The sequence below is a fragment of the Rosa chinensis genome, chromosome 2 (assembly GCF_002994745.2).
Source record: "Rosa chinensis cultivar Old Blush chromosome 2, RchiOBHm-V2, whole genome shotgun sequence".
In the NCBI taxonomy this organism is placed as follows: Eukaryota; Viridiplantae; Streptophyta; class Magnoliopsida; order Rosales; family Rosaceae; genus Rosa; species Rosa chinensis.
This window is the reverse complement of record NC_037089.1, coordinates 74,347,703-74,375,550: the sequence shown is the minus strand read 5'-3', so window position 1 is coordinate 74,375,550 and position 27,848 is coordinate 74,347,703. Positions and strand designations below refer to the sequence as shown.

Genomic DNA, 27,848 nt, shown 5'->3' with positions numbered 1-27,848 from the left:
TCGTGGGAAGGATTGTATTGTGTTGAGTCAGAGCAAGTATGTTCTTGATTTGCTGGCAGAAACAGGTATGCTTGACTGTCAACCTGTTGATTCTCCTATTGAGCAAAACCATCGGTTAGCAGAGTACTTGGATCAAGTACCTACGAATAAAGCAAGATACCAGAGGTTAGTTGGCCGGTTGATTTATTTATCCCACACTAGACCATATTTAGCCTATGCAGTTAGTGTGGTGAGTCAGTTTATGCATAATCCCAGTAAGACTCATATGGATGCTGTATTTCGTATTTTGCGGTATTTAAAGTCTGCTCCAGGGAAGGGATTACTCTTTTCAAAACACAGTCACTTGGATGTTTCCGGGTACACAGACGCGGACTGGGCAGGTAATATTACAGATCGCAGGTCTACTTCAGGCTACTTCACATTTGTAGGTGGTAACTTGGTTACTTGGAAGAGCAAGAAACAGAAGGTGGTGGCTCATTCTAGTGCAGAAGCAGAGTATAGAGGGATGGCCCGAGGACTTTGTGAGATGTTGTGGTTGAGAAATTTGTTGAGGGATTTGAGATTCAAACAGAAAAAGGCTATGCCGCTTTGTTGTGATAATAAGGCTGCAATTGAAATTGCTCATAATCCTGTTCAGCATGATCGCACGAAGCATGTAGAGGTAGATCGACACTTCATTAAAGAGAAACTGGATGGACAGATCATTATGTTTCCCTTCGTTCGAGGACTTTGTGAGATGTTGTGGTTGAGAAATTTGTTGAGGGATTTGGGATTCAAACAGAAAAAGGCTATGCCGCTTTATTGTGATAATAAGGCTGCAATTGAAATTTCTCACAATCCTGTTCAGCATGATCGCACGAAGCATGTGGAGGTAGATCGACACTTCATTAAAGAGAAGCTGGATGGACAGATCATTATGTTTCCCTTCGTTCCTACTGAAGAACAGTTGGTGGATATTCTTACAAAGGCTCTCTCGAGTAAAGCCTTCTATGACTCACTTGACAAGTTGGGCATCCGTGATTTGTATGCAGCAACTTGAGGGGGAGTTTTGGAGTGAGTCATGCCATGTAATTAGGATTGTGAATATTGTGTATTATTAAGATTATTTCTGTTGTAATTAGTTTCCTAATAGGTCTTGGAGTATCTTGTATAAATACTCCATTCTTGGAGAAGGTAAATATCAATCATATCAGAAAATCTCAAATCTCTTATTCCTTTGTTCTTCTTGACTCAACTCTTGCTGCCTCCGCACAGTCCCTCTGCCTCCACAAACATACTGCTTGGAATAGTTTTCTTTATTTTTGAAAGAGTTCTAATTTAAGTCAATTAATGTGTTTCAAACAAAAGGGTCCAAGAGTCCCGATCTTCCAAAGAAAATCACATATGAGTTGCGAAAATTCATTTTCCGACAAAAATACGTTTCTACATAATTGAAATTTGACTCAATACGTGTCAAAATCGCTTTGCTCTAATAGTGTGTTAGTCACGTCCAAAATAAGATGTAATGTAACCTAGCATATACAAACTCATGATATTTTGATAGAGCATTAGAAAAAATTAATCTTCAACTTCATATATATATTCAGCACAATAAATAAAAACAATCTAAAATATCATTTTCCAACGACCCGACCATCGCGAGAAAGTTGTTTAGTGATTTTCGTTTTGGAAAATGATTTGTGGCATCAATGAGGCCTAAGATTTATGGCCTCAATATTAGGTGTCATGTCATGTTACCTACACACATCACCTATTTGTCAAATCATGCCATGTAATTCTTAAGAAAAATATCATTTTAGCCTTCCAAAATCTAATGACTCTAAGTTATTTTGATTTTTTTTTTCTAAAAGAAAAAATTATTTTGGCTTTTTGTTTTTTCTTTTCATTACACTCATGCTTAGATTTAAATAACAATGTCAATAATAGAAAAAATTTAATGTAATTCTATCAATAGATTTGCACATACATTTGATCAATAGATTTGCATAACACATGTATATGAGTTCAACCTTTGTTGCGTTTCTGTAAATTTTGAAAATATAATGTGAAAAATATAGTTATATCATTATATATGTTCTTATGTTCATTATATTCTCTTTATGTAGCTAGGGTTTAAACGTTACATTTTAGTTTATTATTTTATGTTTGTTTATTTTCCTTATATTTAGATTGTAGATGATAATTAATGACTGCTACTAACATGAAATTTTTTTTTCTTACCACTTAATTTAGACATATGTATTTTCCAAATTCAATTTATTAATGCTATTTTTTTGGATGAAATTAATCAATAAAGTTATTGCTGTTCAAGTAAACTCTAATTTGTGTTTGGCCCAAACTCTAGGTTACTATTCAACGTACGATTACTTTCCTTGTATAATTGATATTCTATGCATTGTAATCCTCTATATAAAGAGGCCCCTATTATCAATGAGAATACATAACAAATTCCTTTCAAATCCAGTTCCTCTACAACATGTTATCAGCACGAAGCCCTAACCCTGAAACCCTAAATTCGTAGCCTTCAAATCCCAGGAACCACCGCCGCCCACCTTGACGCTTTCACCTTCAGGAGCCCAGAACCGGCGGCGCTGTCCTCAAAACCGGCCGGAATCGACCTGAATCGGCCACCGGAAGTGACTGAACCGGCCCCCAAGAAGTGATCGTCGATCTTCTGCCTGATTTCACATCCTTCCCATCCACCGATCACCTCCACCTTTTGTCAGAAGCTGCAGCGCCACCCCAGGATCCGGGAACCAGTGACAACTTTCCGGGAACCGGCCGTCAAGACCCCAGACTGACCAGTAGAAAACCTGACGTTCTCATTCCCGTATGCATCTGCCTCCTTCCAGAAAGAAGCCCAGCCCAGAGAGAACAAGCCTTGGCCTAGAAGCAACTGTGCAGCCTAGGCCTAGTAGTAGAAAGAAGCCCAGAAGCAGAAGAAGTCCAGCCCGAGCCACGTCAGCATCCAGTCAGCCTGCCACGTCAGCACCTGCAGTCAACCACTTTCCGGCGACATTTTTCTGGCCAACTTTTCCGATCAAGATTTCCTGCAATTTTTCAAGGTAAACTTTTCTAAAAGTTCCCTTTTTGAAGTTTTTATTACTTTTCTCTTCTTTTTATCGGGGACTTCCAACATCCCTTCTCCCACCCCCTTTCTTCTTCATAGGGGAGACCAAAAAGCCGAACTGTGGGGGTTCGTGCTTACTCCAAGCTTGGAGCTTGTAGAGTCCTCCAAACTTAGAGTTTGTTAAGAAGAAAACGATCGACCACATACATCGTTGTTTCGATCTAATCCAAAACCGCTCTTGGAATCGGATTTTCTTGGAAGCAACTACGCTCAGAAAATCCCTAATTTCTTGGAAGCGACTACGCTCAGAGATTTTATAGTTTTTCGTAGTAGCCCTTTTTTGCTCCTAAACTAACCCTATTTTCTTGTTGTTTTTTAGGATGAGTAACCTGAACAAATTGAGCTTCGCTCCACTAGAGACAACAGGCGCAGGATACCACAAGTGGGTCCGTGATGTGCGCCAGCATCTTAAGGCTGATGGGATCCTGAGTACGATCCAAGAGCCAAGTCAGGATGTGCTTACTCCTCAACAAGCTGCTACTTTTGAAGCAAATAGAGCTAAAAGATAGGCGAATGAAGCTAAAGCCATCATTCTCATGACAAGGCACATGAATGACGCGCTCCAAAATGAGTACCTCAATGAGGAAGACCCAAGAAAACTATGGGTAGAACTCGAGCAGCGTTTTGGCAACGTCCGTGATTCCTTATTTCCAAACTTAGAAGTGAGATGGCATAGCCTCCGCTTCTGTGATTTCAAGTCTGTACTTGACTACAATTCTGAAGCACTTCGTATCAAGTCTATGATGAAATTCTGTGGACAGAAAATCACTAATACGATGTTGATTGAGAAGACTCTCTCCACCTTCCCCGTCTCTACATTGATGATAGCCAAGAACTATCGGATTGATGTCAATGCTAGACGCATCACAAGATTTCATGAGCTAATTGGTGCCATGAACGTAGCTGAAAAGCACGACAACATACTTATGAAGAACTATAACACTAGACCCGTGGGAACCAAGCCAAATCCGGAGTCTAATTATAGTCGCGCCTCCAAGGGAGGACACAAGGAGCAAAACCCTAAGAGTAGGGATAATCCTGGACGTTCTGGTCCATATTCTCGCCCTAAAGAGGAAGGAAACCGCCAAGATAGGCGTGCACGGAATCGTGGAGGTAAACGTGTGAAGAGAGAGAGAGTCCAAGCCTCCGGTTATGGTGGTGACGCCACCAAAGGCAATAACCGTCTTCATAGCGCTCCCAAAGTGCCTCGATTAAGGGAACCTGACCATAATGATACTTGTTTCAGATGTGGACTACCTGGACATTGGGCAAGGGCGTGTAAAACATCCCAAAATTTTGCAAACGCATACAAGATGTATCGTGAAGCAAGGGAGGCAAATTACATGGAACAAGAAGATCAAGATGGTGATCTCGATCTAAGGGTGGAAGACTACAAGGATCAAGACCCAGAAATTAGTGATTTTGATTAAGTCTTTTTATTTTCCAAGAGATGTAGGCAATTGCCATATTATTATAGTAAATGCCAATGGTACTAGTCTTTCTTCATAGAGGCGTACTCAATGAAAGTGTGATGTCTAGGAAGGTTTTGAGATAAGTGGTACTTAAGTGAGCTTTGCTCCACCGACATCTCTCTAATCACCTGGTCACATTTGCATTGAAATTACCAAAGGGAGTTAGACGACTACCATTGTTTTGCATTAGCTAGTTTATTGGATTAGATTCTTTTTGGTTAAAGAAATGATGATATAATTCTGTTTGGCTTATTAATAAAAGTTGAATGCTTTTCTTTATGACTCCTTTTTAATTATGAGCTTTCCTTTCAGGAATGGATGAACTACAATGTCTTACGGATAGTGCGACTACGCACACCATTCTACGACATAGGCAATTATTCTTAGAGATGTTGCCTACATATTCCTCTGTGACTACGATGGCTTGGCAATCAGGTTTAGTTCAAGGACATGGAATGACCCAATTCCTATTGCCAAATGGCACCTTGATTAAAGTCACTGAAGATCTCTACGCTCCTAAGGCAAATCGGACCTTATTGAGTTTTAAAGATATAAGAGCCAACGGATTCCATGCGGAATCGCATAATGAGAACGGAAAAGAGTTCCTTTGCATTACTTCTAATGATTGCGGACAAAAGTGCATCTTAGAGAAGCTTATGTGTCAATCAAGTGCATTTTATGTCACTACAATTCGACCAATTGAATCTCATAATGTCATAAGAGAAGATCTCTTGGATTCAGACACATATTGGCTTTGGTATGACCGACTAGGGCATCCTGGTCGTGATATGATGCTCCGTTGGTACGCCTGAATTAAGCGTACAAAATTACCCTGCAAAAGACAATTGTTAGTATAGGATAAGCAGGGATCGTTCAGTCCGGGGATTGAGGGTACACCTGTAATTGCAAAAATAAATTAATAAAAGTAAAAAGTTTTATGCACAAAAATAACAAATAAAGAATTAAAATAATAAAGTAAAAAGTATTATGTACAAAAATAAAACAAAAAATAGAAATATATACAAGTTAATGTAAAAAGGGGGGATTGGAGTTTTCAAAACGCAAACAATAATAAAAGAAAGAAAATGTTTCAATTTTTAGGGATTCCAAATCAGATGTTTGGACGTTGAGAACTTCGTAATCCACCACTAGCTAAGATAAGAGAAAGACAATTTAACCTAATCTTCAATTATTAAGGCATGTGAATGAAACCAATCAAGAACTTTAGGATCGCCGCTAAAGCCTTATTTTTTCCAAAATTACTTAGAACCGTGAACGCACTGCATCCTAAGGTTGCTTATATGCAATCAAGGTGTAGAACGCTACCCTATCAAATTAACTCATTAAGCACACATAAACACATTAAGCTCTTTGGAAAGATTGATTTTAGAGTACAAAACTAGTGAGGAACGCCATCCTAGCATGCATTCTATTTGTTTGATTTCACCTAACATGTAGGCTTTACTACTTGAGTGTTTTAAGACCGTGAACGCACTGCACCTGAAAACTAGCTCCAATTACATGCTCATATTTTAGGTGATCAATCTAAGACATAAACATATAAAAGATTTTATAAAACAAAACCAAACAAAGCATTCACAAAACCTTGTAATCGAAAAAGAGATTCAAAAGCTAAATATCCATCACATAACTAGGATTTCATACTAGTTCTCAACAAGAAAATTACTCACTCATAGTTTGGAAATCCAAAAAAAATAAAACCAAAAGAAATTACAAGGAAAAAGATAGAATTACACCATGAAGGGAGTGGATGATGAAAAGCTTGAGACGTTGATCTTGAATCTTGAAAGCAAGACTTCACTATCACGGCACAAGGTGGATGATGACGGCTAGGAGGCTTCATGGCTTGTTCTTCTCTTTGCTTGGAAATGCAGAAACTTGAAACTAGAGGATGGAAAGGAAAATGGAGAGGAAATGGTGAGACAAGGAGATGAAATGGATGAAGGAATGTGTGTAGGAAAATGGAAAGAAAATGGAGAGACAAAGAAGATGGAATGGATGAAGGAATGTGTGTAGGAAAATAGAAAGGAAATGGAGAGACAAAGAAGATGGAATGGATGAAGGAATGTGTATAGGAAAATGGAAAGGAAATGGAGAGACAAAGAAGATGGAATAGATGAAGGAATGTGTCTTAGAATGAGAGGAGAAGGTGTTTATATAGGGAAGAAAAAGAAGAGTGAAATGATGAGTGGAAGAAAAATAATGAAAGTGATTTGTAAAATATGGAAAAGATAGAGAAATGATGAAATGAAAGCAAAGCATGAAGGTGCAACAACATGGAAGTGATGATGATCTATTAAAGAGATTGTAGAAGAAAAATATATCCAAGGAAAAAGAGAAAAGCATCTAGCTTTCTTCATGTGGGTAGGAAACATGAACATGTGAATATTGAGCTAGTTTTAGGTCAGTTTCTGCCCCTTTATTCCTTCAATTATTTCTCCAACAAGACTTCATTATATGTCTTCCACTTCTTCATATGAAATGTTCCACTATGAGTGTAGATCATCCTGACAAATTTTTAGAGTTTTATTCCATGCAGTTGGGCCGAAAATGCTGCTGGGCCTCTTACAGGTCCAGTTTTCCAGTTTTGCTTCTGTAGAAAATTGGACTGATTGTTTGAAGGCCTTCCACTCATAGTTTGCTCTGGCAGTACTCTTCATAAGAAATGATCCTTGGGCTTTCTAGAATGAATCTGGAAAGTTTCAACTCATTTGGAGTTCGGATGGTTAGTCTGTCACTCCTCATTTCTTGTCTAGCTCGCTTTCTCATTGGCTCAATTTCTCCAAGACACGCTTTGTCAGGCCAAAATGCTCATTTTGGGGCCAAACAGCTCATTTCATCATCATCTACTCCAATGTACCTAAAAAATAGAAATTGAGTTAAAAATCGATTCGTTAAGGAATTAACTAAGCAAAATGTGAGGAATTAACTATTAAAATACCACATTAACTGCTCCTATCATCCGTGTACTAAAGACTTCACACGGACATCCATTCTTCAGAGTGAGAAGAAGCAAGAATCGAAAATTGATTCCTGGACTTAGCAAGACCGCAATAATTGCAGCTTCTAGCGCTGCAGCCTTCTTGGGGGGCCATAGGGCTGCCCAAGTCCATGTGATGACGCCATCAATGGCAGCAACCATAAGCATGACGCCATGATTTCCTCTCCTAGTGGCCATGACACCACATACACCAATTTCCATGGCTCTAATGCCATGATGGGAGATGTAGTCACACATTTTGCTTCTAATAGCGCTACGGACGCTTAGGCCCAACCAAAGTCCTCATTGGTTGCTTCTAAGGCCCCTCGCTCATTTTGCAAAGCCTGTTCTTTTGCGAAATTAGGACCGAGACGGTCCTACGCAAATGATCCTAAAATACTCATTTCGTTCTTACAGAGAATCCAAGGGGATATTTGTGGACTAATTCAACCATTATGCGGATCTTTTAAATAATTTATGGTATTGGTTGATGCGTCGACACGCTGGTCACATGTCGCGCTGTTGTCCACTCGAAATGCTGCTTATGCTAAACTCCTCGCTCAGATTATCCGTTTACGGGCTCACTACTCAGATCATCCTATTAAGACGATTCGACTTGATAATGCAGGGGAGTTTACATCGAAAACGTTCGATGACTATTGCATATCACTGGGGATTGATGTAGAGCATCAAGTTCCCCGTGTTCATACCCAAAATGGTCTCGCAGAAGCTGCTATCAAAAGACTACAGATGATAGCACTAACATTGGTTATTAGCACCAATCTCCCAGTTTCTGCTTGGGGATATGCAATATTTCATGCAGCGACGCTAATTCATCTACGACCTACTGCAACCCAATCCTACTATGCGTTACAGCTAGTGACTGGATACGAGCTTGATGTCTCGCACTTAAGCATTTTTTGGTGTGCCATTTATGTGCCTATTACGCCGCCACATCGTACTAAGATGGGTCCACAATGACGTATGGGCATATACGTTGGCTATGAATCTCCAACCATCGTCCACTATCTTGAACCCTTGACAAGCGATCTCTTTACCGCTAGATTTGAGGATTATCACTTTGATGAGACAGTCTTCACAGCGTTAGGGGGAGATAAGAACACATATGTTCAACAGGAACGACAGGAATTGTCGTGGTCTGTCCCCACTATGTCTCATCTCGATCCCCGTACCGCACAGTCCGAACTTGAAGTACTAAGAATAATTGAGCTCCAGAACGTAGCAGACACTCTGCCTGATGCATTTTCTGATGTTGCCAAAGTGACGAGATCACACATACCTGCTGCAAACGTGCTTGTAAGGATTGATGTCCCAAATAATGGACATAACGCCACTCTTGTGACACCAGGAGATGGCGGCATTGCCCAGAATGGCAACGATGTGGCGTCTATGGCCTCAGCTCCCGCAAGGAAGAGCGGTAAACCGATTGGTTCGAAGGATACTCGCCCTAGAAAGAGAGCGAATGAGGCACAAACAAATCCTTTGATCATCGATACTCAAAATCCGTCCCATGAGAATGTTCCGGAATCCGGATTATAGTTATGTTCAAGAGACATCATTGGGGGAAGCCTCAATGTCAGAACCTATCCCTGAGAATGTAGAGATCTCTGTTAATTACACTAGTGTACATGGGACGTGGGAAAGAAACTCCATCATCATTGATGATGTATTCGCTTATTCAGTGGCGCGTGAGATTATTGAGACCGATGACATCGAACCACGCTCCGTTGATGAATGCCAACGTAGAGCTGACTGGCCAAAATGGAAAGATACTAACCAGACACAACTTAATTCTCTAGCGAAAAGAAAGGTATTTGGCAATGTTGTACCAATACCGCCCAACATCAAACCAGTTTGTCACAAATATGTATTCGTTAGAAAGAGTAATGAGAAAAACGAGATTATAAGGTACAAAGCTCGCCTTGTGGCGCAAGGATTCTCACAATGCCCTGGAATCGACTACGAGGAGACCTATTCTCCCGTAATGGACATCATAACATTCCGCTACCTTGTCAGTTTGGTAGTTTCTGAAAAACTGAACATGCAGCTTATGGATGTGGTTACAGCGTATCTATATGGGGATCTAGATACAGAAATATACATGAAAGTTCCAGATTGAATTCAGCTATCCAAATCAAGTGGCTCCAAACCACGGAGCGCGTTTGCAATTAGATTGAAACACTCACTATATGGATTGAAACAATCCGGACGGATGTGATATAACCGTCTAAGTGACTACTTGATTGGAAATGTATATGCCCATGTGTGTTCATAAAAAGGACAAGTTCCGGATTTGCAATAGTAGCGGTTTATGTTGATGACATGAACATAATTGGCACCCTTAAAGAGTTAAGGGAAACCGCTGAACACTTGAAATCCGAGTTTGAGATGAAAGATCTTGGGAAAACACGGTTTTGCCTCGGTTTAGAACTTGAGCACATTTAGAGATGGTATCCTGATTCATCAATCAGCTTATACCCAAAAGATGCTTAGGCGTTTCAACATTGACAAGATTAAGCCTTAAAGCACCCCAATGGTCGTCTGTAGTCTTGATCCAAAGAATGATCCATTTCGTGCAAAAGATGACGACGAAGAAGTGCTAAAGGCAGAAGTGCCCTATCTAACTGCAATAGGCGCATTATTGTACTTAGCACAATGCACAAGACCGGATATCTCATTCGCTGTGAACTTGCTAGCTAGATATAGCTCTGCGCCAACACGACGCCATTGGACTAGTGTTAAAGATATCTTTCGATACCTAAGTGGTATGATCAATATGGGCTTGTTCTATCCCTACAGAGAGAAGATGGATTCGGACCCATCTAGTGTCAAGGACGCCACATATGGTGGACCGCGTTCCCTCTCCCCATCCCAAAATGATATAAGTGTTTTGAAAGGTTTTGCTGATGCTGGGTACCTCTCTCACCCACACAAAGGTCGTTCCCAAATTGGTTATGTTTTCACCATGGGAAAGACCGCGATATCTTGGAGGTCTACAAAGCAGACCTTAGTTGCTACCTCTTCGAATCATGCAGAAATTATTGCTCTTCACGAAGCAGTTCGTGAATGTATATGGCTTAGGTCCATAGTTATGCAAGTTCGAAGTAATTGTGGTCTGAAGTCTACCACAGATGAGCCAACAAGAATTTATGAGGATAATGCTGCTTGCATTGAATAAATGAAGCAAGGCTACATCAAAGGCGACAACACCAAGCACATATCCCCTAAATTCTTCTACAATCAGCAACAACAGAAGCTCCTCAAGATCAAAGTGAACCAGGTTCGATCTGAGGACAATGTGGCAGACTTGTTTACTAAGTCATTGCCCAAATCCACATTCGAGAAACATGTGGCAAGAATTGGCTTGCGGAAATTATCTGAACTCTCATGATCGTAGTCATCAGGGGGAGGCGCAGACATCAGGGGAAGATGTCTACATGTTTGTCTCGAATCGTGAAGGGTGTGTTGTGCACTTTTTCCCCTTCGACCGAGGTTATTTTTGTCCCACTGGGTTTTTGTTACTCAGCAAGATTTTTAACGAGGCAATGAGAGAAGCACCGCGTTTGGGCAACACAGGGGGGAGTGTTCAAGTAAACCATAATTTGTGTTTGGCTCAAACTCTAGGTTACTTACTCTAGTGGTAATATGATTAAATTAGAAGGATCTAGATTCCTATTCAATGTACGATTACTTTTCTTGTATAATTGAGATTATATGCATTGGAATCCTCTATATAAAGTGGCTCCTATTATCAATGAGAATACACAGCAAATTCCTCTCAAATCCAGTTTCTCTACAACAATTTGCATATTTCTTGACACCTAATTCAATATATTTATGCTATTTGGAAAGAAAAATTATAGGAAATAATTTAAATAAATGAAGAAAAATATTGGTTAAAGAATTTGTAGACATATCTCTTAAATTAATACATAATTAATAGCTGATGTGGCAAGATATATTATATGAAATTGAAAATAAAATTAGTATTTGCTTACATGACACCTAAGATTTGAGGCCATAAATATTATGCCTCACTGAGACCCTATATCATTGTCCTTTGATTTTCTACTTAATTTTTCGTTTAAAAAAAGACTAATTAACTTAACAAACAGTCCATGAGCGGATCAGCAGCCTTATCGGCTAGCAGAGTATCTTTATAATCATACTTCAATGACTGCATTATTCCCATGCACATTGTTGAACCAGATCTCATTCACACAATACAAATCTAAGACTAGCAGAGTGGCAGCAACTAGTACTGCAAATTAATGGTCTGTAATTAAGCTAATGACTCGGTCAACCAACAAGTGCGAGTCTCTGTTTTCACGTCCACAAAAACACGAGTCTCAAGGCCAAGCTCTTTCTTCGATCTTCTACACCACCCAAAATAATTGGGAATCCCTCTCACGGTCTCACCACGTCCAATCTTCTCCAAAACCAAAGAAAGAAAAAGAAGAATACTCGTTAGCTTCATGCACAAACTATCCCTCCTATTTGAAATTCATGCAAATTTACTTACTGATATTCATAAGCAATGCCAAGCAAGTTAAAGAAGGCAATCGGGGCAGTGAAAGACCAGACGAGCATAAGCCTAGCCAAGGTCTCCAATACCTCCAACCTCGCCAGCCTCGAAGTTACCATCCTCAAGGCCACCTCCCACGACGTCGTTCCGATCGACGACAAGTACGTCCGTGAGATCCTCTCCCTCATCTCCGCCTCCAAATCCAACGCTGCCACCTGCGCCCAAGCCATCGCCAAACGCATCGGCAAGACCCGCAACTGGATCGTTGCCATCAAGTCCCTCATGCTCGTCCTCCGAATCTTCCAGGACGGCGACCCCTATTTCCCCATTGAAGTCCTCCACGCCACGAAACGTGGCGCCAAGATCCTTAACCTCTCCAATTTTCGTGATGACTCGACCTCATGTCCCTGGGACTACACCGCCTTCGTCCGCAACTTCGCTCTCTACCTTGAAGAAAGGCTCGACTGCTTCCTCACCGGAAAGCTCCAGCGGCGTTTCACCTACCAGCGAGATCAGGATTGCATTATCATCAACAACACCCGTAACCGCCGACGAGGCAATAATAATGAACCGGTGGTTCGGGACATGAAGCCGGTGATGCTGCTGGACCGGATTCAATTCTGGCAGAAACTGCTGGATCGAGCCATTCCATTAATCCCCTCCGGTGCCGCCAAAACGAACCGTTTAATCCTCATTTCCCTCTACGCAATCGTCCAGGAGACCTACGATCTATACAGAGACATTTCGGACGGGCTGGCCTTGCTTTTAGATAGCTTTTTTCATCTCCAATACCATTCATGTCTAAGTGCTTTTCATGCATGCGTAAAAGCCTCGAAGCAATTCGAAGAGCTTTCTACTTTTTATGGAACTTGCAAGGCTTTAGGTGTTGGGAGGACCTCTGAGTATCCAAGCGTGCAGAAAATTTCTGAGGAGCTGATCGAGACATTGCAGGAGTTTGTGAAAGACCAAGCTTCATTTCCAGGTCGATCTCCGCCGCAGTATATGAATCAGAATGTTAAAGATAAAGGGGCGGCGTCCAGCCCGGACCAATTTGAGTCTGCTAATTCGGAGCCGTTCGAGGGTGCATCGGAGAGAGGCTCAGCTTTTGGTTCGGCTTGTACGTCGTTATCGGATTTGATGAGTGTTGGCGGTATAGAAAATGGGGCTAGCCCTTCGTGGTCGGCCGAGCAAGATTTTCTTACCTCCGATGAGCAATTGTCCGAGAAGACCCTGTCTCCGTTTCAGTCACCATTACCGGAATTCATGGTTGGTAGTAATGATAAATCATCGAGCCAATCTTTGCCTCAGATTGATCTTTTTGAGGTCTTTCCACCGCAACAAACAGATCAGGTTCAACAAGCTAATCAAGAAGGTGAAAAACCTGCATGGGAACTTGTTCTTTTTGAGTCTGCAAATCAAATTGGTGCAATGGAAACATCATCGATTGCTTCGCCTCCTCCCAACCTGTTTACTTCTCCTTCTCCCAACCTGTCTCCTAATCTGTTGGAGTCATCGTCCAGCCCGGACTTGGACTATTTCTTTCAGAATTCTTTGACGAGCAATGCGTTACACCAAAACAATCCATTTCTTCAAGACAGTGTACAAGTTGAGGGCTTTGCAATTCCCACTTCCAATGAGACAATTAGTAACGCTGGCTTAGAAAATTTGGACTATTTGTTTTCGTTCCCTTCCACATCTCAGCCATTGGCGCCACCAACATTTGGTGTGCGGAGTTCCAATGGGAGCACAATGGCTCCAACATTTGTGCCTGACAGTTCAGAACAAAGCACAATGTTACCAACATTTTCTTCACATAATTCAAATGGGAACACAATGGCACCAACATTCTTGGCCAATAATCCAAAACAAGGCACAATGTCTCCTACATTTTCTGCACAGAACTCAAATGGGAGAAATGTAGCTCCAACGTACTTGGCCCAGAGTACAAAACAAAGCACGATGTCACCAAGGTTTTCTTCACAGAACTCAAATGAGAGGGCGGTGGCTCTAACCTTTTTTACGGCGGATACAATAGATAGCACTGTGGTACCAACAAATCCAAATGAGACTGAAATTGGACCAACATTTTCAGCTCAGAGTGGGGAAGGAAGCTCAATGTCACCACCCCTTTGTGCGCAGAATACAAATAATAGCATAACAGCACCAACATTTCAATCAGATTTTCCGAGGGATAGGACTTTGGCACTTCCATCTTGTGCAGAAAATTTGAAAGAGACTGAAATCGCACCATCATTTTCTGCTCAAAGTCCTGAAGGAAGCTCATTTTCACCATCCTTTTGTGCGCAGAATACAAATAATAGCATTACAGCACCAACATTTCATGCAGAATTTCCAAAGGATAAGACTTTGGCCCTTTCAATTTATGCAGAAAATTCAAGAGAGAGCCGATTGTCGCAAACGTTTGGGGAGCTGACTCCTAACAATGGGAGTATAGTAGCACCAACCTTCAGTTCAGAGGAACCTAATGAGTTCATGGCCGTGCCAACTTTCTCGGCAAAGAGCAGTACTAATGGCAACGACACACCAAGGTTTGGTTCGCCATTTGCTATCCAAATTGATGACCCGTTCGGACCCTTCTTTGGCCTGACAAGTACAAGGGAAACAATTTGTAATGGAACAGTGAATCAAGAAACTGTGTTGCATCAACAAAGACAGTGGTTGGAGCAACAAAACAAGATTATTGCTAAGCATTTGACTTGATGTGTAATGGTGACTTTGTCTTGGCCATATTGCAATGGCAATCACTTTCTTTAGAAAGCTTTTTTTCTTTCTTTTCTCCTTGTTATATTAGAGTAAGAATCGAACTCCCGATTTATTCTAGTTTTAATTCAATTCACAATCCTCCCTCACCACTTAGATTGACCCCAAGGGCTTCGAAACATATTAAACCCGTTGCACGAATGGAGACCTGAATCTCCAACATAGAGGTTTGAAGATTTATACTCAACCATAAGCAGCAAATTCTTTTTTGTTTTTTGGCTAGAGCTAAGCAACAAACTGGGAAATCCTGGTTTTTACTTACCGAACGGATCATCTGGCAATATCTGCTTCTTGAAAGCATAAACATCTCCTAGAAGCCGAACAAGTTTGGCCCATAATGTTCAACATTTAACTGGTCTAATTTTACAGAAGAAGAAAGTGGCTTTGGGTTTTACTAGGAAGCCCACTAAAATGAGATGTATTTGAGCATCAAGAAAGAAAAGCACATGGTCCTCTTTTTTAGAAGACCCACAAGTGGATGGAGGTGTCCTGCTAAATGAGGGCTTGGAATGTGCTTAACAATACTAGAAGAGATTAGATCGACTACACAAGTCCTCGCTACGAGGCAGAGCAATATTGAGGCCTACTACAAGTCCTTGTACTGTGAGATCATTTCATTCATTTTTCCAGATTGTATTGAAAGAAATAGTTTGTGCATTTTCAGACCAAAACTCTTGTATCGACACCTGACTCAGCTACTACTAAGGCCCATTAGATCTAACCAAACATGAATCCGATATTTGGTGGGATGTAATGGGACCAAAAAGGCCCAGTTAACTCAACCGTCGTAATAACCGTGGACTGTTGGCTGGAAAGTGGCAGAAATCAGCACTGGTTGTTGGTTCATGAGAATTGAGAAAGAAAGAGAATGGAGTGAAGAAGCTTTACAGCTAAGTTGATGCAGCTGCTTTAAAGAGTGAGATAGAGATATCACGGGAAAGATACATGTGACCCAGGAAAAGGCATTAGCTTTTCTTTAGTAGGCATAGCATGGCACAGCATCTGATGCAATGCAATATATATGATGAGAGTACTAGTAGTAGGGTATAATACAAGAGAGAAAAGAGAGGGGGTGGTGTCTGGTGCGGGGGGAAGGCAAAGGCAAGCAACAGCATGTGACAAACTTGTGGAGGACAAATTGGACCACACATGAGTGACATGACACATCCATCATATCATTAGTTTCATTATTCACAGTTTCACATTCATAGGTCATATCTAATAAGTTAATTCTTAAAGGAGTTGGCTCCCTTTTTTCTCAATGTTAGGTCGGTTAAAAACAGACATTTGCGATCCGGCTCGTATAAAATTAGAAGGTGTGAAGTTGCATCTTGTTTATCAGCATAATTTGCATTTTGTTTATATTTGACTTTGTAATTTACAAAATCTTTTGACCCTGTGACGAGAGACCTACCTTACACTAGCATATGGCATACTCTGATTTATTTATCTTTTGAATCAGTGAAATATAAGACGATTTTAATTTGTTTCATAACGAAACGTGAAAAGAAAAAACTAAAAGTATGTCGTACATTGGTGTATGGTAGAGTAGAATCAGTGAATCACAACCATATATGATATCCTACTTCGCTCTGGTATTGTTGACGCAAATCTTTCTTTCCCATGTGAGGTCGCTGTTGGGTTCTACTAGGGACACCCTTGGCTCTCTCCTCCAATACTCCTGTCTTCCCTACATCTACGCCTTTGCCTTCCTCCACTACCAATTTTTCAATCTTTTCCCCTTTACCAGGTGCTCCCTACCAAATATTCAAAGCCAGCTTTTCTACTCGTGACATATCACAACCATATCCCTCTCACTCATCCCTGTTTGTGATGTGAAGCTCAAGCTAACCGGCTTAAATGGAGACTGGATTTCTTACATCGAGTAGGGATGAGTAGTGGGTTCTATGCTCATTTAGGTTTTCAGACTCATCATGCTTGCTAATTCCTGACACAAGCATGAGAGGAGGGTCCCCAGTTCCTCCACCTTACCAATCACCAAATCTGCTGAAAGAGAAAGCCAACTCACCAAGTCACTAGCTAGCTAGTGTGTTTCAGAAACTAAAAGCTTTTTCATCATTCACTTCCATCGATTACCATTCCCATTGCCTCCACAGAAACACAGACAAGAATGGAAAAAGCAAAATCTAAGCCCTAAAAGCTTTGGGGGCTTGGGGTGCATAATAATAACATAATACTATTTGTATTGTACCTATCCTAAGCTAAACAAACCCCAACATCTACATCAAAATCAAGCAATCAACATCCACCATCATCATCATCATGACAAGAATTGAAGGGCTCAGATACATAAGATTCACAAGAACATCATTGGTCAAAAAAGCACACGAAAAACAGTTGCACTCTTTCTATTCTAACTAAAAGAAACCCAAGTCGTATCCATTACGAACATTGGCTTCTCAAGGAGGATGTACATTACCAAACAAAAACATGTGCTAATGACACCCGAAAAGAAAAGAAAAAAAAAATGACAATGTGCTTCACCATCATCATACTGAACCTCTCTCTCTGTCTCTTGCAGCTTTCACGAGTGAATCAATTAGAAAGATTAAAAGATTAATTAAAAGGAACAGCAAACCAAGGATACTCCCTAAAAACCGCATCCATGCTTCTTTTTTTCTTTTCTTTACCAATTTATAATATTAACTTTATACTAGGATTTATATATAACATAGATAGATATTAAGATTAGGTAAAAAAAAAAAAGTTGGGTATACGATGTATGTGTTTGTCGCCTAAGCTTGTAGCCTCCAGCTTCTCATTCTTGGACGGTTAGAAAAATCCAATCGAACTCCTCCTTTTCCCTGTCGTAAAAACCAATAATCTCGTGAGTAAACAAACAGTTAAAATACCTCGTGAGTCAACAGCTAAATTGTGAAGGTAAAAATGTTGGACCTTCTAGATGGGTTGGCCCAAATTAGGCGGCAATCAAGGTACAGGGTTTTCAATACGACTTAAATATTCCATAGACTCGTACTCCAGGAATAATAGGATTTCTGTGACTGCGGGGCCCCACCCGGCCAAACTCTATTAGTTTATCTAAAGGGGTAGAATTGTCTTTTGACTCTATATAGGCGTGCCAGGTGGGATGCTTTAAACAGAACAGACAGGCAGGCCATGCACAATTGGCATACTCTAATAGGGCTAAGCAGAGTCAAAGCAATAAAGTCCAATAAGTCAAACCCACTTTACAAGGACTGAAATCTCGAAACTGACCTTTCTTTGGCGGGTACCACGTTCCGTTATTCCCTCCAAGTCAGGGAGAAAATGGTCTTTAGCCTATTGCCGGAGAGTCTCTGCAACGCCTTCTTGGCTCCGGCGACCTCCATCTCCGCTAGCTTCTGTAAATGTGGGTGAGCTCCGGCCACCGCGAGCCTCTTCCTGCATCCCTGGCTTCCTCCGGCGAGTATCGCCGAGATTAGCATCACCGGAAACTTGTGGCTCACTGCTTCGTTTCTGGGATCCAACATCTGAATCAGCCTCATCACGCTCTTCTCGTCCCTAACCAACTCTTTCCGGTTCGACCGGACCGTCAACAGCGAAACAAGAGCTTGCGACGCCGATTCTTGTAGCCCCACCGGTTTTGGCGACTCCATGAGCTTGACCAATGACCCCATACAGCTACTGATGGCTCGCTTATTCCCATCGCTGATACTAATTGACAGATTCGAAAGCAAAGAAACTGAGATTTGCTGGAGGATTGAGTTACCCTGCTTTATGAACTCGGCCAATTGAATTAGGAACAAGGTTGAAGATGACAGGACTCGAGCGCAGGGCTCTGATGCCGAAAGCGAAGCGATGGCTCGGAGCACGTGTTCCAACGTCTCCGAGCTCAGTAAGTCCTGGATCAAATGCATCAATCTCTGCAGGCCGCGTTCTTGGATGATCAAAGCTCGGAAATACTCATCGGTTGAGGCTAAAATCGCTAAGCAATTGGCCGATTTCTCTTGGGCGGTGATGGTGCCGGAGAGGAGCAATTGGAGTAGCACTGGCACAGCCCCTTCTTCTCCTAAAGCCGCCTTGATCTCCTCCACGTCAGCCACGTTTCTAATGGCGCCGACCGAGTGGGTCTGCGTCGCCGGAGTCCCGGATCGAATGGATTCGATCAAGACCGAGACGCCGCCGTAGGCTGAAACGGCCCAGGCGTTTTCCGGGTCGGCGGTGAGCGCCTCGACGGCGATTGCCGCTTTCTCTTTCAATGTGGTAGTCCCGGATTCGAGCAGTCTCAGCAACGGGCCTAAACCCCCTTCTTCGAACACCGCCTTGCGCGACTCGTCGTTTGAGGCGGCGAGGAGCGAGACGGCGGAGGCGGCCTGTTCTCGGACCCAAGGCTGGTTGTGGAAATCGAGAAGGTGAATCAAATAGGCGACGTTTCCTTCTTTGGCGACGAGGGTCGCGGCCTTGTCGTCGTCTTCGAGAAGCTGAAGCAGAGACTCGAGAGCCTTCTTCTTGAACTCGACGCCGCCGATTTGCAGACGCGTGAAGAGGTCCCGGATAAAGAAGCTGAGATTCTCTTTATCCGACCCGGGACCCGGGTGCGACAAAACGATGGCGTTTGACTGGTGGAGCACGCCAGATCTGAGCAGCAGGTCGAGGTCGCGGAGCTGGTTGGTGAGGGACGCGGCGGCCATGTCGAGGTCGCTCTGCATGTGGAGCTTCCCGCCGGTGAACGACGTGTCGTTGCATTGGTCGGCGAGGGCCTTGAGGCGCTGGAGAGTGGAGAGGAGGTTGGGGAGGAGAGTGTAGAGGAGGGGGTTCTCGGCCCAGTGGGGGGAGTCGGAGATGTCGGCGACGGAGGTCTGGAGGGAGGCGAGCTTCGTGCGGAGGGGCTGCCAGCGGCCGGCGAAGGAGCGGACGGTGAGGGAGGTGCGGAGGATGAGGGAGAGGGTCTCGTTGATGAGGTCGAGGAGGGTTTGGAGGGGGGAGGTGGCGCTCTGCATTGGGGAGGTTGGTCGGGTCCGGGCTAAGGCCGGGTCGGGTTTGGGTGGGATTCTGGTAGCGGTGGCCGCATGAAAGTGGAGGAGAAAAATTGAGGTTGTTTGGTTGGAGGGTCAGGATATGAAGGGAGGGGGTCTGACACGAGGGTGGAGAAAAGTGAAGCGAAGGTATCGAGGTGTGGGGAAGAGCAACAATGGCAAGGAATGAGAAGAGAGAGTGTGTGGAAAGGACTCAAAGCAGAGTGATGGTTACAGTGGCTCGGGGAAAAAAAAAAGCCGTGTGTGACAGTTTTTCTTCTCACTTTTAACGAACTAATAGACGTGGGTCTTGAGTCTGGGCCTGGGCCACATGGCCTACCCCTTTCTATGGTTCGATGTGGATCGGTTTTGGGCCTGACATCATGAATGAAGCAAATTTTCATCTTTCGAGAGACCAACGTAGTTCACCGATATATATCGGTTTGGGTTAGTAAGGATTGATAGTGTAACTTAATGTGGAGTGATTCATTTTAACACCACATGTGTCGTCTTGTGGGTTGAGCAATTTAATTCTAAAGCTTGCTTTGATGCTTAACTCGCCATAAACTTAGTTTGTTGGAATTTATGGGCCGTAGACGGTGTTTGGCGCTCCGAAAATGGGGCACTTGTGCGGGGGTGCAACAATTGGTGCCTGTCTTTGTGGTTGCACATGGTGATGACCCATGTAGCTGTATTGGTGTTTGGGCTTTTTGATAGAGTTTTCCCGGGCTATAGAGTTTTGATCATTGGACCAAGTTGGGATCTCAGGTGCTACCAACAGGAAATGAGCTATTTGCCTATTTCTTTTTTCTTCTCAAGTGCTATTTAGCCTATTTCTGTATTTTAAGATATCATTTTTTCAAGGTATTGATTAGATTTCCAGTTACGTGTTTCAAATGGCTCATGAAAACCTTGAAAACATCATGTTTTTGGGAAAACTTTACATTTCTGAATGTTTTGATATTTTATAAACGGATACAAATTACAACATCAAAACATTAAGCGCCATTAAAACTTAAAAAATGTGGATATTTTCTGAAATGTCTAAGGACTGAATCCAAAAGTCTCAATGCAAAAAAAACATCTTAATTATCAATTCATATGGTTGCTTTATAAGAAAATTAATGAATTTTCAATTAGTAAGATATTTTCTATCTATCTTGTATGAGTTTTTTAAAACTCATACAATTAATGAAATTGTGTTTTTCGACTCACATTAAAATTTTGACCAATTTATGCCAAAAGGCCCAAAACTCCTTATTATAACCCACTGTAAATTTAACTTTTCATGAGAATATTTATGATTTCATTAATTTTGACTTATTATTCTATTGATAAGTATTGAGGCTAATTCGTTTGATCAGACCGTTTTTATAAGTCCTTAATTTCTAAAATATTGAGCGAATTTCGACAGCCGAGATATGTTACAAATATCTCAGCTGAAATGTGTGAAATATCTTAGCTGAAAAAAGAAAAGCATGGTAAATTTTTTGACAAATGATATGTGAAATTGTTTATTTTGCGAATGGTGTATTTGGTGATGATCGAAAGAAAACATAACATTTCTAAAAAAAAATTAAAAAAAAATTCTAGTTGTATGTTGCGGAGGCCGCCCCATTGGTCCCTAAACCCTCCTAATACCCTCTTCCTCTAGACCACAAAACGACGCACAGCACTTGGAGTGAGAGTTCCAAATCACACACAGAGGCAAGAGTGGTAGCAGCAGGAGGAGAGAGTCACAGAGCTCCCCCGAATCTAAAAAAAAATGGTGAACAAACCCTGGAGGATCATCCCCAGGCCATTGTTAGAAACAGTCCTCAACAACCACGCTCACCACCACCGCGTTCCCCAGCCTCTCGTCCTCCACGGCCCCCGCGGCGTCGGCAAGACCACCCTCATCCTCGACCGTAAAAACCCCACCCCTCTCCTTCCTTCTTATTCCCTTTTTTTTATCTCTCAACACTCACAGCTTGCTTTCCAGGTCTGCTGGGCGAGTGGAACCAAGGCCCCCACCTCACTGGCTACGTCGACTTCGCCGAGTCCATCAAAGACCACCACCCCCAGTTCAATCACTCCTTTCCTTGGGCTTCATGGGCCAATTGCCCACCTCCCACTTTGTCCGATTGCACAACCAAACTCGAAACCTGCCTCGAATCCATGGCTCACAGGGGCGTCCAGCTCGGCGCCATTACCTCCCACCACGTCTTCTCTACCCTTTGCAAATGGCACTGTCTCAACAACTCTCTTCGCCGAGTTATTCAGGGCACTAAGGCTTCCAACAATGCGGTTTCCGAAAAGGTTTCCAGCTCGGTTCTCTGGGATCGTGCGGTCTTCGCATTGAGTGCTAGGTGTGATGGTGAAGAGATTGATGGGGTTTTAGGGTTGAGTGGTACGAAGAAGAAGAGTTTGTCACTGGAGGAGGCTTCGTATTATAGGGAGGCCGTCGTGGCATTGAAATTGGCAAAGGAGGTGATTCAGTTGCAGCATAGCTGGAGGGCTAATGCCATTGCGCATTTGAATCGGACAGGTGGGTTTTCGAGGTCTCTAGCGAATTCGTGTACTGATTGGCCTTGTTTGTTGTTGGAGTTGTTGTCACAAGCTGCTGAAATTGACCATTTTCAGGTAATTTAAGTTCAAACTTTTGATATCCTGCTACTAGATTATCGTTATATTCACAATGCAAGTTGTTGTGCTTAAAGCTCAAAACACTGATGTGAAGAATTGTTTTTGGTGCTTTCATAAAAATAGTAATTGACTGACGTTTCAAATTATGTTTGAGCAGCCTAAGCTGGTAATAAACAATATCGAAGTTCTGAAGAATGCAATTCTGTTAGATGAGAGTTCATCAGTCAGTGGATCGATGTACCATGACAGCCTAATATGGAGAATAATTGCTTTAGGTGCAAATGAGAGGTGCTTGCCTCTTGTACTTGTGACATCGGATAGGTAAGGTTCATTCCTTTAAACTCTAACATCACATCACATCACTCTTTTATCTATGCATCACAAGTTAGGAATTCTAATTCTTACTGTCAATTCCTCAGTTACTATTCGTACCGAGCTTACATGGATTTTGGATTTCCAGACATATTCATCTCTCGTGAGGTACTACTGAAACGACATTACTTCATGATCTCTGTGTATACACAATGACATGACTGTTTTTACTTTATCACTAAAGAGAAAGTAACACTAGTTTTTCTAGACTAGCATCGCCCTTGACCTCCCTGTGCCTGACTTATCCATAGGACTTATTGTAGTGTCATAGACCATGTATATTGTCTCCCAGAGTTGTACATTCCTCAATTAAATCTTGTGCATTTTGTTCTGATGCTGGTGCATATCAAGCATTTAAACTTTGTTTGTTCTACAGATCTTTGGCTGGAATCCCCAAGAAGCCAAACTGCATATGGTTACTGATTACTTCAGTCATTCAGAGGTAATAAACTTGTCTAAGTTTAGATTTTTTTTTTTCCCCTTCTTTTGGGCAGGGGGGGAGGAGGAGAAAACAAATCAATCATATTTCCTGGTTTCTGAAATTTTAACATATTAGAGTTCCTGCTGATTTTCCATTTTCTTGTACTAACTTTCTTTTCTCGTTAGTTTCCTGAAATATTGCAATTCTTAGTGACTTTTGGCATTATTATTACATATTGCAGTGGTTGATAATTGCCGAGGTGCTTGGCCCAAACCCACGGCACCTATTCGAGCTATATGCACTCAAGCAGGGCAATTACTATCAGAAGTAAGTATTATATTTCTTACCATCTACATGCATGCTACAGGAACTAGAAACTGCACTTTTTTATTGTCTCAAAATAGATACGGTTTGGTTGGTTTCTTATATGGAAACTCTAGTTTTCATAATAGTTTATTAATATTCTACATAAATGAATTATGGGGTTGGGTTACCTGGTGTATATAGCTTTACCAATGTATCATAATAAACTCTTACGGAAACACGAGTTTTTGTAAGAGTTTATTAATATTCTACATAAATGAACATTTGGGCTTACCTGGTGTATATAGCTTTACCATGTATCATAATTCATTTTTGAACATATAATCTGTGGATATTTCATTTACTGTTGAGGTAGAGTGAAAAATAGAGTTAAAATCATCTGTTTCCTTCATACATAGTCAATATGCACTGCATCATGGATACCACTCCCAACTTAAACTCATAAGAGGATTCCTTTGTCATCTTTGAAATGCATAGTCAACTCGTCAGTCACCATCAAAGTCGGTTAATATAATTTTTTGGTAACTGAAACACAATTAAAATGGAATGTCTCTGTTTCAGCCTAATCAGTCAACTCTTCCCAATTTGAATATAGTTCTTGCTACATGGTAATTCCGTATATAATTGTTGTTACATAGTTTTAATATCTATTACTGTTTTTGTTCATCTCAAGGTTGGTGGATAACAAAGATGGCACATTTGAGGACATTGTGGATTCATATTTAGCATATTTGCAAGTAAGTTTCTATAGGGAGCAATGGAGCGTGAAGTATGCATCTTGCTGATTTACCTTTCCATTAATTGAACCGTGATTGTCTTGTTTACAATTTTTTCTTTTATGAATGCATGGGAGTTGCACAAAATATACTTGATGGCACTTCACATGATTAAGATTTATGGTCACTCCATTGTCTTCATTTTCTAGATGGATATACATTAAGCTTACCAGTTATCTTCAACCATCAATACTGTGGTTATGCTTTGTTATCCTTATTGAAGATGTGATTTTTAAGTGCTGAAGTTGATCACTCTCTTAATTTTCTGATTATTTGTGCTCCGCCTTACTTCTCTTCAAGTTTATTCATTCAGATTACTGTAGTCAATCCTGCCATGGAGAGAGCATTGGGGTTTCTGCAAAAGTTTGCTGTTGATGCACACAGGGGAAAGATATCAAAAGATAGACTGCGCTTTGGTGCACCTTGGAGACATCCTCCACCAACTGATGAACCCACATTGCGCACTGATTGGGCAAAGGTCCAGCTGATGGATTTTGTGCAGTCTTTCGTCAATACAGAATTTGGAGTACGTAGTAAATGGATTTCTACTGTGTTTCTCTCTTGGTAGAATTACGTTGTGCAATTGGAACAATAACTGAATGTTTCACTAATTAGGATATTTATGGTTAGGTGGGGGCTGCACTATCTTCTTACATACAGATTACACATTTAGACTTCATTGTTTGGATCACTGTGATTTTTCTTTTTTCTTGTTTAAATATAAAATTTAAATAATATTGCCTCATCGATAGCCTGTCTAAACATGATACACTTTCCCCTCCTGCCACTTTCTAAACAAATATGTATGTATCATTATTTTATACTTTACTATCCTCAAAGTTGCTGTGGTTGTGCCCCTCCAAACACTTTTTTGTAATTCACTAATAAGATAGAGAAACAAAAGAGGATAGGTAGGAAAATGCATCAACTCATATCATCATAAGATACTTTTGTTGTGAGTAGTTTCTTTTCCGCTTTTTCTTTCTCTCTTAATTTTGCTTGCAGAAAACAGTAATGTTGTTATTAGTCTTCTATCTTCTGTGTAGTGATATTCTAATACCTATGTACCTTGTTGCAGGTTAATTATCTAGCTGATTGTAGCCTGGAGATCTTCGATGATCCATCTGCTGTTGCATTAGTGGAGGTACATTCATACATATGCATTTACTCTCCTGAAGTTTATTGACTCTCCCACATTTATTTCTGGACAAATTTATTGTAATTTTCATAGTAATCCAGTAGTCACACTTTTAGCATCTGTATATTTTAGTGTTATATATGCTATGTATCCCACATTATCTGTTGGTTGCTGAAACTCTTTGGAAAGTTTTGAATTGAATATAAATTCTAAACGTGGATATAGTACATCTGCATTTTTTTCCTTAGAATTTGGCTTGGTAAACAATGATATACTCTGCCCTATTAAGCTCATGTTTTTTCTTCTCATCACTTAGGTTGGTTTGCTCTATGCTCAACGGGATCCATCCATCATTCGCCCCATATCTAGAGCTATTCAACGGTGTCTTGTAAGATGGTAAGCTATCTCATGCATTGAAGGAACTAAAAATGATCATGAAGGTCTAGCTGACCATTTATGTTACTCTCTGATTACAGGCTTGTCCAAGAGAGATTAAAGATGGGTTTCCGGGAATCACTCCAGTATTTGTGGCAGCGTATTATACGTGGCCGTAGCTATCGTCATTTAATGCTACAAGTAGGCTATAAGTAGAGCATGAGAGAGGTAATCTGTCTAAATTGTTGTTTATTCGAATTCTATGTCATAATGAAATAAATTTGTTATTTTACTACTTGAAGAGATAACCTCCATCTCTGGCAACTAACTGGAGCTTAGAATTCAACGGCTAGTTTTGAGCTTTTCGTAGTTTTGCTCAACTTTATTGTTTTTGTGGAGAGGTTATTTTAGCCTCTTTCACCTATGATCCTAACAAGCTTTATGTTGTTACCTTTCAGGGGTTGACAAATTCATCTTTCATTCGGGGAGTGAGGCCCTTGCTTCAGGTTCATATAAATAGGTAAGCTATTTCTGGTGCTAGCAATTTAATGTTTTGCTTTCCATCTGTAGGCAAAACAATCACATGTAGCATGATTCATTTACTGTCCTTAAAGTCAAGCCATTGTGTAATCCCGTGAATATTCGTGTTACTTATTGGTTTTGTGACAACATATTGACCCTTCTTTTCTTCCGTAGCTTTAACAGCATGCAAAGATGGGTAAAGTCTTCAGAAGCTGATTTCGACGAATTTTGTCCGGTAAGAATTCCCTTCTCATGCTTGTGCATGGTTATTTCATATGTCTCACACTGATTATGTAGTGGCTCATCTTCTCATTATATTTAAATATCAACTACATACTGTCAAGTTATAAAAGACAGTACAACTGAGTATTACTTTAACCAGGAAAATCTCTTCCATTCCTCTGTATTCAGTTGTAATAAAGTTTATCAAAACATATGTTTGGAGTTTGGACTTCATATAACTGAGATTTTAATTCATTAGCAAAATCATGGCTTGGTTGTTTGCTTCAGTTCCCTCTCCTTTTAACAATAACATTATACTGTTTCAGAATAATCATAATTTAAAAGTTTCTCTATGCGTAGGATATGGCTATGGAGCAACCCTTTTGTTGACATTTGATTTGAAGACTACCAAAGATACATTTGATATTTGGAGAAAAGCTTGAACTGAGTATGCTGACAGCATCCTCGTGATTGATGGGAAGCGTTTTTGCTTCTTTCCCAACAAAAATTCAAAAGCAAAGAATAGATAGAGCAGAATAATGTCATCACACGATTGTATGGTTATATCACGCATTCATTTTGTGCAAATTTTATGTATAAACAGATATCCATAAACATTTTACAGTTTCATTTTGTCAGCTATCTACATTGTTCCTGGAACTTGCTATTTCCAAAACGCGGCATTTTTCCATATTCAGGTTTGATATTTCTTGAAGAAAATTCATCAGGAGATTGCAGATCAAAGTTTGATACTACAAGTCGACCCAGATTGTGAATCAATCTTCATTCCGAATTGTCCAAGTTTTTCCTCGAGTCTTCGCTACTGTCTGGTCCCCCTTGTTGAATGTTGAATCTTATTTTGTCATTTTGGATATCATGACCTGAGTCACGGATTTGCCTCGTCCATTTTTTTTTTTAAGGAATTGCATTTATAAGCAATTTAGATAGATACAACAGAAATAAGTACACAGAATTCACCATTGTGGTTAATTCTCTATCCTAAAATTGGAAAGCATAAGTCATTTTACATGTGGTTTTTTTTTTTTTTGCAAAATTCATATTGTACCATGCTGACGTGGCGTATAGTGATGAGTCACAATAGCAAATTGAAATAAATAGGATGAAATTTCTAAGAAGCCTCCAAATATTTCCATTTTGCAATTGGAG

At 40.9% G+C, this 27,848-nt stretch overlaps 3 protein-coding genes across 3 annotated transcripts; 2 read left to right on the top strand and 1 right to left on the bottom strand.

The window, feature by feature from the left end:
- Window positions 1-12,027: 12,027 nt before the first annotated feature.
- LOC112184980 (putative clathrin assembly protein At1g14910) lies at window positions 12,028-15,003 on the top strand. Its single transcript, XM_024323198.2, has one exon. It carries the CDS (start codon window positions 12,162-12,164, stop codon window positions 14,868-14,870), a length of 2,709 nt encoding a protein of 902 aa, XP_024178966.1. The 5' UTR covers window positions 12,028-12,161; the 3' UTR covers window positions 14,871-15,003.
- A 2,218-nt stretch (window positions 15,004-17,221) lies between these two features.
- LOC112187786 (vacuolar protein 8) lies at window positions 17,222-20,149 on the bottom strand. The gene is made up of 2 exons (XM_024326715.2): window positions 18,168-20,149; window positions 17,222-17,755 (listed from the first exon to the last, which is right to left on the bottom strand). The coding sequence occupies exon 1, from the start codon at window positions 19,889-19,891 to the stop codon at window positions 18,194-18,196; it is 1,698 nt and encodes a 565-aa protein (XP_024182483.1). The 5' UTR covers window positions 19,892-20,149; the 3' UTR covers window positions 17,222-17,755; window positions 18,168-18,193.
- Window positions 20,150-21,495: 1,346 nt separating this feature from the next.
- On the top strand, window positions 21,496-27,323 carry LOC112188233. Its single transcript, XM_024327315.2, has 14 exons — window positions 21,496-21,813; window positions 21,888-22,528; window positions 22,689-22,852; window positions 22,951-23,011; window positions 23,280-23,345; window positions 23,566-23,651; window positions 24,322-24,385; window positions 24,738-24,950; window positions 25,503-25,568; window positions 25,879-25,958; window positions 26,039-26,165; window positions 26,396-26,457; window positions 26,634-26,694; window positions 27,042-27,323. Exons 1-11 carry the CDS (start codon window positions 21,672-21,674, stop codon window positions 26,151-26,153), a joined length of 1,698 nt encoding a protein of 565 aa, XP_024183083.1. The 5' UTR covers window positions 21,496-21,671; the 3' UTR covers window positions 26,154-26,165; window positions 26,396-26,457; window positions 26,634-26,694; window positions 27,042-27,323.
- The last annotated feature ends 525 nt before the right edge of the window (window positions 27,324-27,848 follow it).

What these genes read in the sequence shown, in the direction of transcription:
- LOC112184980 (XM_024323198.2), top strand. Translation starts at nt 12,162, where the DNA reads ATGCCAAGCAAGTTAAAGAAGGCAATCGGGGCAGTGAAAGACCAGACG.
- LOC112187786 (XM_024326715.2), bottom strand. Translation starts at nt 19,891, where the DNA reads ATGCAGAGCGCCACCTCCCCCCTCCAAACCCTCCTCGACCTCATCAAC.
- LOC112188233 (XM_024327315.2), top strand. Translation starts at nt 21,672, where the DNA reads ATGGTGAACAAACCCTGGAGGATCATCCCCAGGCCATTGTTAGAAACA. An exon ending in ACATATTCATCTCTCGTGAG is followed by an intron (nt 23,012 to 23,279) that starts GTACTACTGAAA and finishes TTTGTTCTACAG; the next exon opens with ATCTTTGGCTGGAATCCCCA. An exon ending in CAGGGCAATTACTATCAGAA is followed by an intron (nt 23,652 to 24,321) that starts GTAAGTATTATA and finishes GTTCATCTCAAG; the next exon opens with GTTGGTGGATAACAAAGATG.